Below are 8823 nucleotides of genomic sequence, written 5' to 3' on the forward strand. Positions count from 1 at the left end.
AGGTAGGAAAACAGCCGCACGGCAGATAACATTTTGAATACATCTACCCTAATTTTGCTACCTGCTCCGCATTTCCCTACCTGCTCCACAAATCGGCAGGTTAATTAACATCGGATGAATGGGACATCGGCAGAATCGACGAATGTAGGCACCCGTATAACAACGAGAATAACAACGAGAATCTCCGGGGCCTAGCTTGACGCACGGACATGTGATATCTCGCAGCCCATGGGATAGGGACAACTGAAAAGGACCCCGGAAAAGTGAGCTCGACGTCGTACGCGAGATGCTCCTGCATCTGCATGCTATCTCGTACAATGTATGGGAGACGCTCCTGTCATGGACGCTCTGCAGTTCAGTAGCTAAGCATTATTGGTCGGGCCATGCACATCTCCAGACGTGCAAACTGCTTGGTCCAATTCATGACAAGTGTCGAGACTTAATTTGAGGAAAATGTGAATGATGCTAAGACAACAACACAAGCATAGCACTATCTCACTCAACTGGGCGTGCTGGCATCTGTATATAGGTGCCGTAAAGAAGGAAGACGAACAAATATAGATCACTAGCACACTTTCTTGAAGAAGAAGAATAAATAAAAGATGAAAAAGGACTGTAATTAAAGATGACAACGATACAACATAATAAGATGGATTTGATCTGATGTGCAATGATTGAAGAAAAATATCCATGAGCTAGCACATCTTGGAACCAATATGGCACAGCCGTGATCGAGGCGCTTTTTGTTGAAACAGAAAGAAAGAAAGCCCAAATAAGCTGGCGTACTAGATTGGACACATGCTATCAAAGTATTTATTGAAGATACTAACAACAACGACACGTCTGTGACTTTGACTTTACAATGAAATTAACAACCATGCCGAGACTAAGAACAGCTCCGCTTGGTGCAGAGTCACTATCATTGCAATGCTCCATGGAATCAATGCTTCATGCTTCTTCCTCGTGGTTTCCACCAACTAAGGGCATGGGAAAATATATAGTTTCCATTAGAAACAACTATTTATTGACAATAATAAGTTAGTCAAATTAAGGTATGTAATGAGTGATATTATCTTACATTAACACGCATGATGTCTATCCCTCACGCTTTCTGAAGTTTAAAGCTAATTACTGATCAGCAGCAGCGTAATAGCGCTCATGGTGATCACCAGGGCAGAAAAAGCTGATATCTCTTCCGTTCACCTTCTGAAGTGGTCTCGCGTTCATCTCAAAGCCCTACACACAGTACAATACAAACATACAAATATATGCATTTTGCCTTCTTGAATAAAGATTGAAGAAATTAACAAATGGAACAACTTAATTACGTCATGGACGGCCTCGGTGAGAAGCTTCAGTTGGTGAGCCGAGATGGTCGTGACCTGCAAAAAGCACGTACTTTAGAGCGCATTATTGTTAGAGAATATCAGGGGCATTCGTAACCGTATGTCTGTAAGCTGATTTCCCGTAAGTTTAGAATTTGGGTTCTAAATATGGTCGGTAAAAATCATTAACAACGTAGGTACCCTCTTGATGACGGTCCAGATGACCCCCTCGTCGCACGCCGGCGTGGTGAGGGAGCCCATGTACCGGTAGTAGGCTTCGCCATCTCCCCTCGCCTCCCATGGATCCACCATGCCTACCATCTCCTCCTTCTCCTTGGTGTCTGCTATCCTCTTCAGGTAAGACTCCAGCTGCACAAGGGATTAGTTAAAAACTTTAACTCCGTTCCGGTTAAAGAAAGATATAAATTTGTTGGCAGCAGATGGATAGAGTTAGAGAAACCTAACGTACCTCGTGCAGGAAATGGTCGCGCCTGCCGATCTTGTAGAGGATGCCGATCACGGCAGTCTTGTTCTCGGCGCTTAGGTGAACCATGTGAAGCTCGAGGCTGTACCGGCGGCCGTTTACGCGGTGCTCGCTAGGGGAGTGCCAGTGGACTTGCTTGAGGTGGTACGCGGTGCCGTTGATCCATAGGCTCCCAGCGTCGCCGTTGAACTTGACCATGATGTCGTGGCCGCGGTTGACGATGGAGGCATCTACAGGCAGGTAGGAGTGATTGAGGTACCCGAGGTTGGGTGCCTGTGCGGCATGGCGGTCGGAGAGGTCGATGGGCGACTGCATCCGACCGGTGCCGCAGGTCACCCACTCCTCCTTGATCTTGCCCCAGTTCTCCGGCCCGTTCTCCGACCCGCGGATGTAGCTGAACTCTGACTCATCGTCTGCATGCAAGAGATATACTTGATAAAATTAATTGATGGTGGAAAAATTAATCGCAAAAATACACGTACAAGCGCTGGATTTAATATAATATATAAGATTTTTGTTTGAGAGAGCGGAGCAGAGCTCACCGATTTCATGCTGGGCTCTTGCTGCCAGGACGCCGGCTGAAAGCAGCAGGAGGAGGAGGAGGGCCGAGACCGCGATGCGGAGGTCACGAGCTGAACGCATATTTGTGTTTTGTGTTTGAGTGCCTGCCGGACGTTCTTTTGCTGATTGATGTGCTACTGCTAGTTATAGCTGGGCTATGGAATGGGGAAAGGTTGGTTGGTCTGTACGCACGCACGCACGCACGCACGCTGTAAATGCATTAGCTAGCTGGGTTACTGAAAAGGGGGCATGCTGGGGGGCTTGATGGAAAGAACGAGTCATAGAACTAAAAAAGGGGCACGGTAAGAATGTTTTGTCCTCCTGAAGAGGGTTAGCTGGAGCTTTCCCTTTCGGAACCAACAAATAGGCATTTCTGTAGAAGATTCGTCCTTTGCTCTAACATCACGGTAAGAACTACTCCCTCTGTTCCTAAATATAAGTCTTTGTAGGGATTTTACCATGGACTACATACGGAGCAAAATGAATGAATCTACACTCTAAAATGCATCTATATACATCCGTATGTGGTTCATAATGAAATCTCTACAAAGACTTATATTTAGGAACGGAGGGAGTAGTTAGTGTGCTCATTAGAGAAAAGTGGCTCCCGTCTCTATGCAACGTCAATTGACTATAAGGTTTCTCGAGATATGGTGCTTTAGCAATTAGCATCACGTGCTCATGTTGATGATGAGCTCCAACACATGCACGAATGACGAATCTACTTCCTTCTGAAACTAGCAAAGCCACCTGCGCACAGCATCTTAATCAACAACTGATTTAGTTACCTGAATTGTTATATACTATCAAACCATTTGGTTTCTTTCCTTTTATCCCATAATGTTTCATAATACTCCCTTCATTTCAAAATAATTGAATTCCTAACTAAAACCATTAAGTTTGACCTAGCCTATACGAAAATCTGCAAATATCTAAAATATCAACTATGAACCTTGTTTTCTTTACCAAGAATATCTAGGCTTAAGATCCTGTGACGTTTATCCCTAAAAATTGTTTGGAATAGGTGATAGGCCTTTTGTCTAGTCATGAGATACACATGATGAAATATATGTAAATCATAGAAAAAATGTAACATCGGTGGCACTAAGGTGAAGTGTCTGTAGGAGCACATGACAACATACAACACGCGTATAGCCAAATGAAAATATGTCCAAATAAAAAAAGTTAAACCAAGATAATAGCCTTGCTTTTTTCATTAATTAAGATGGAGATTGTTGCTCAGTTAATTGCAGAAAACCGAGCGAAAACCAATGCGCACTCATACCAATGGCACATCAAGTTCAACAGAAAGACGCCAGCCTCACACACACGAGCCAATGGAAAATCGTTCCGCCGAACTAGCCAGCCTCACATAACTACAGAAGAGAAAAATTCACAACTGCTATGAGAGGAGCAGACACGTGACTCTCTGTCATCGACGAAGAACAAGCAATCCACAATATCATGCACCATCTGCTACGCCCAAAGCACCCACAACCAACCATCCAAGGCCATCTCGTCACCCACACGACACAAAGCAAATGCTATCAAAGTCTTCGAAATTCGGAGGCTGCTGCCCCAACTTACCATGGCGTCGCCGCGGCCTACACAACTGGCCAACACCATCTTCCGTGGCTACTGCCCCGACCTACCACGCCTTGACCTCGAGCCTCACTGGCGCACGAACAGACAGCCCACATCACAAGCTATACAAGATGATCGCTCCAGACCACATGGCTACAACAACTCATCCGGTGTTGCCACCTTGACGTTTATGCCAGACAGCCGCCTATGACATGCATCGACCGAGCTGCCAGCCCTACCGCATAGGCAGTGCAAATTGCTACCCAAGCCATGTGGAGAAGCTGGTGTTCATTGTAGAGCAGCTACTCGTCATGGTTCCCGGTCACCGCCTCGGCACACAAATGTCGATGATCTGGGCCTGCCAACCCGACGAAAAGAGGGAACCACACAAACATCCGCGTCTTGGCTCTCCAAGGCGACGACTCCAAGAAGGATCGACATAGACACCACTGTCGCCCACTCCAAGACCCAAAGCTAGGGGTTTCTCCCGGAGAGCCTGCGCCATGGAGATATAAGGAGGCTCCTTGACAACGCCTCCAAGGAGGGAAATGACACCGGGGCGGCACCTTTGCCGGCACTGACCGAGATCAGGCAGGGCTTTCGCCTCTCCTCATAATTTTAATTCAGAAGGCTATGCTAATCCGGTGGAGTAGCTGATTCAGCCTTTGATGGTTATCATCCGCGTAATCAAACCGTAGGTTTCCCACCCTTTGTGTCTCCTTTAAGACTAAGTCATGAGGAGTTAAATTTCAGTCATCCACATGAAAGGCATTGAACAGTTGGATGACAATTAAACTGGTGCCCCCTTCATCCCATATTAATTGTCCTCAAACGGATGTATCTAGAAGTATGTAAAGGAACAAACAGAACACTGAGAAACGTGTTTACGTAGAAGGATTTTCTTATACATGGAAATAACTTTTTCCTGGAATGTGGAATTCAGAAGGCTAGGCCAGATCCGTGGACGTTTCTTCAGATCCTGCCGATGCAGCCCGTGCCCGTTCCCTTTCATGTTCAGCATCCCAGACATTGAGAAGCAAGAAACTAAACGCCGCGGCCACCAGGGAGAAGAACACAATCATGGCCATGTGACCCCACTTAGCAGGGAAAATGGAGACCATCAACACCAAGGAGATCAACATGATCCCGGTGACCACCAACATCTGCACCTAAATTACAAGACGAAAAATGCACACGATATCGATCAATCCTAACAATATGGCGGCCAATATTTTTTGGTTGTTAAGGCCAGTGCATGGCGTTACGTACCCATGTGCTTTCATGGCATCGCCGTGCTGGTTGGTCTTCCTTATTGTCCCAATGTTTGAGAAGCAGGAGGATTATCGCCGTGGTGTAGGAGAACATGATTGCGGTGGTGAGCGAGTCTTGCCAATCGGGCCAAAACATTGAGGCCACCAGGACGGCGGCCATGAACATGTACCCGGAGACGCCGAAGTACTGCACAATGCATGCATCACACGGACTTCCACAAATTAACATGTAAGTAGATGTAGAGTACAGCTACTGTATATGCCAAGGAAAATCAAGACTGAAACGCTAAACTGCGTACGAATTCACGCATGCATATCGATCCTCCATTCCACGTATGATACATACCCGTAGCTTTCTGTGAGATTCGTCGTCGACGACGGCAGGTCTGGGCCTGGGTTCCAGGAGCGGTGCCATTGAAGATCTGGCTTTGTTGTTTGTGGAGCGCGAATGGTAGACGGCTACCAGCGGCATGAATGCCTCTGCAGGCGATGGGCAGTGGCATGCCGGGGCGCAATGACCGACCATTGCCGAGATCTATCAGTCGGCACCTGCCGAAGCAGACAAGAAACCTACCTACCTAGCAGCTGCAGCTGCCTAGATTTTTTTGTTGTGAAGCTAGTTGTATATATGGACGCAACGGAAGTTGTTAGATTCGCCTGCATGCGTTCGCCCGTTTACAAGTATGGGTAGTTTTTTTTAGAACGAAGACGCACGGACTCGTCCGGCTTTAAATTAATAAAGCCACAACAGGCAGCGTGGCAGCACACCAGGTCATATTACAGCACCACGGGCCGACCCGGCTAACGCAAAAGCATCATCGAAGAGGATGGGTAGTTTTCCATCTATAAAAAAAGGATCGGTGGTTATAATTTGTTAGCACTACATCATACATATCTACCGAATACTAATACTCGAGGGGAGACACGTGGCCATATACAATTCTCATAGTAGTAACTTCCTTTCCCTCCCCCGTCCCGTGCGACCCGGGAGGAAACCCTAGCCCGCCGCAGCAGCTTTCCCCACCACGCCTCCCTCCTTCGCCGCCGCCGGAGGGCGTCGCCAGGCAAAGCCCGCATGGCATCAGCGGCGGCGGGGCCTGTTATTTCTTCCCCTCGCATCGGGACAGGGCGGCGGCGGAGGCTCACGCGGCAGCCAGGGTCGACCGCGAGCTTGGGGCGGCTTGGGTAGGAGGGTGGTGCTACTGTGGATGTAGAGTACAGTTACTGTATATGCGCCAATATATAGTCGACGGCAACGTGTCTTTTTTTTTTGCGAATGACAGCAACGTGTCTACCCACTGAAAATTCAGACTAGGAAAGATGCTCAACCTGCCAATTTGATTTGCTTAACAATATTTGGTGAGACTAGAACAGATGGAGCACGAACTTCTATGTGCATCTGACTAATTGACGACCAACCGAGTGAGCTGCCAAGAAGACAAAGAACTTGTTGCATGTGTTTGCGTTTACTAGCTAGCTTTTCAAATAAAGGCGGACAGAAGAAGTTGAATATGGCATGAATTTTGGTGCCTTATTCTCATGAAAGGGACGTCGGAGTAGGTAGGAAAACAGCCGCAGACCCCCCGCGTGGTAGATAGTATTTTGAATACATCTACCTGGATTTTTCTATCTGCTCCGCATTCTCTTACCAACTCCGCAAATCAGCAGGTTGATATTGGACTGCATGCCGCGAAATAAATCTCATGAATGGGACATTGGCAGAATCGGCGAAGGTAAGCCCCAATATATCACGTGAATCTCGTTTTGTTGGCGCTCTCTCTCTGTCTATGGTATAACCATGAGAATCTCCGGGTCCTACCTAGACGCACGGATAGGTCTCGCAGCCTATGGGATAGGGACAATTGACAAGGGCCCGGGTGGCCGGGTCCTACCTTGATCGACGTCGTACGGGAGATGCTCCATGGACGGTCCTTTTGCGATACACATGCACATCCCCTGGTGTGCAAACTGCCTAGTCGATCACATGCATGCATCATGCATGGTCCAATTCATGATAAGAGTCAAGACTTAGGGCCTGTTCTGATGTCCTCCAGCTCCACGCTTCAAAAACTTCTCAGATGAATTTGTCCCGAACGGATTTAGCCCGAGAAGCTAGAAACGAGAAGCTGGAAACGAGAAGCTGAGCGATCCCATAGTACAAAAATGAGAAGCAAGGCCGACCCAGCTCCACCGAATCGTGAAGCGTGGAGTTCGCTCAAATTACAGCGTGCTGCCACCGCCAAGTATACCGCTTCGCTCCTCCCCCTCAAAAAGAAACATAACCGAGCGAATCGTTACGTGAATCTATCGCTCAAACAGGTAGCCTTCCTAATTGGGCTGCATCCAGCCGGCCCAGTCTACGTGAATCTCCTCCAGCCTGGGTGATTCCAGGTGGCCCAAGCTATAGCCGAACAGGCCAGCAGCCTGCCGAGCGGGCCAAATCACTACGAGAAGCTACGGCGTGCAGAATGCTTCCCAAATCGCTACGTGGAGTAAGAAGCTAGCTTCAGAAGCTGATTTTGAGAAGTTTTAGAGGTTCAGAGGAGATCAGAACAGGCCCTTATTTTAAGAAAAACGTGCATGACACCCACATGCATGATACCAAGCCAAGAACAACGAATATAGCACCACTATGTCTCCCAACTGGGTGTAGTAGCATGTCTATATAGTGTGGTAAAGAAGGAAGTTGAAGAAATAGAGATCCGTAGCCGAATGTCCAATTTTGAGCCCGGGCTCAACTGCACCCGGTCAAAAAACAATTCATAAAAAATTCAAAAAAATTCAACTTTTTTGTGCAAGGTAGATAATTTGGTGCGTGAGGTGCGCTCCAAATTTCAGAGCATTTGAACATCTGAGTAGATCTCAGCAAAAAGACTAATCGGGTCAGAACAATATATGAACAATACACTTTTTAATAAACCCCAAATTTTTCTTTTTTGCCGCGAGCTACTCAGATGTCCAAATAATTTGAAATTTGGAGCGGACATCACGCACCAAATTATCTACCATGCCAAAAAAATTGGAATTTTTTGAATTTTTCTACTATGTGTTTTTTTAATTCAGCGCGGTGCAGATGAGCCTAGGAGCCAAAACACCTCACTCGTCTGTAGCATGCTTTCTTGCTGGACAATAAAACATAAATTTAAATGAAAACTGAAAAGAACAAAACACTGGACTTAAAGATGCCAAGGATACTACATAATAAAATGACACATTAGATTGGATCTGATGTGCAATGATTGCAGGAAAATGGCAATGCCGTGATCAACACGCTTTTTATTGCAATAGAGGAAAGAAGACACAAATAAGATAGCATACTAGATTGGACTCTTACTATCCAAGTATTGAAGATATCAACAACGACACATATGTGACATCGACTTTATTAAGGAATTATAAGAACCGTGGCAAAGGCCAACAAACATCCTTGCTTGTGGCAGAGTCACGATCGTTTGCAGTGTTCCATGTTATCGCTCTTCTTCACCGTTGCCAACAACTGAGGACATGTCAAAATATATAGTTTTCATTAGAACAATTATTTGCCGACAATAGTAAGCTAGTCAAATGAACGTATATAGTGATATTATCTTACATTAAC

The 8823-nt window shown here is 46.5% G+C and overlaps 1 protein-coding gene across 1 annotated transcript; it reads right to left on the bottom strand.

Moving 5' to 3' along the window:
- Positions 1-592: 592 nt before the first annotated feature.
- On the bottom strand, positions 593-2553 carry LOC123157558 (alpha carbonic anhydrase 5). Its single transcript, XM_044575841.1, has 6 exons — positions 2352-2553; positions 1795-2222; positions 1527-1694; positions 1329-1382; positions 1079-1236; positions 593-977 (listed from the first exon to the last, which is right to left on the bottom strand). Exons 1-5 carry the CDS (start codon positions 2449-2451, stop codon positions 1129-1131), a joined length of 858 nt encoding a protein of 285 aa, XP_044431776.1. The 5' UTR covers positions 2452-2553; the 3' UTR covers positions 593-977; positions 1079-1128.
- Between the last annotated feature and the right edge of the window lie 6270 nt (positions 2554-8823).

Source organism: Triticum aestivum, chromosome 7B (genome assembly GCF_018294505.1).
Source record: "Triticum aestivum cultivar Chinese Spring chromosome 7B, IWGSC CS RefSeq v2.1, whole genome shotgun sequence".
Classification (NCBI taxonomy): Eukaryota; Viridiplantae; Streptophyta; class Magnoliopsida; order Poales; family Poaceae; genus Triticum; species Triticum aestivum.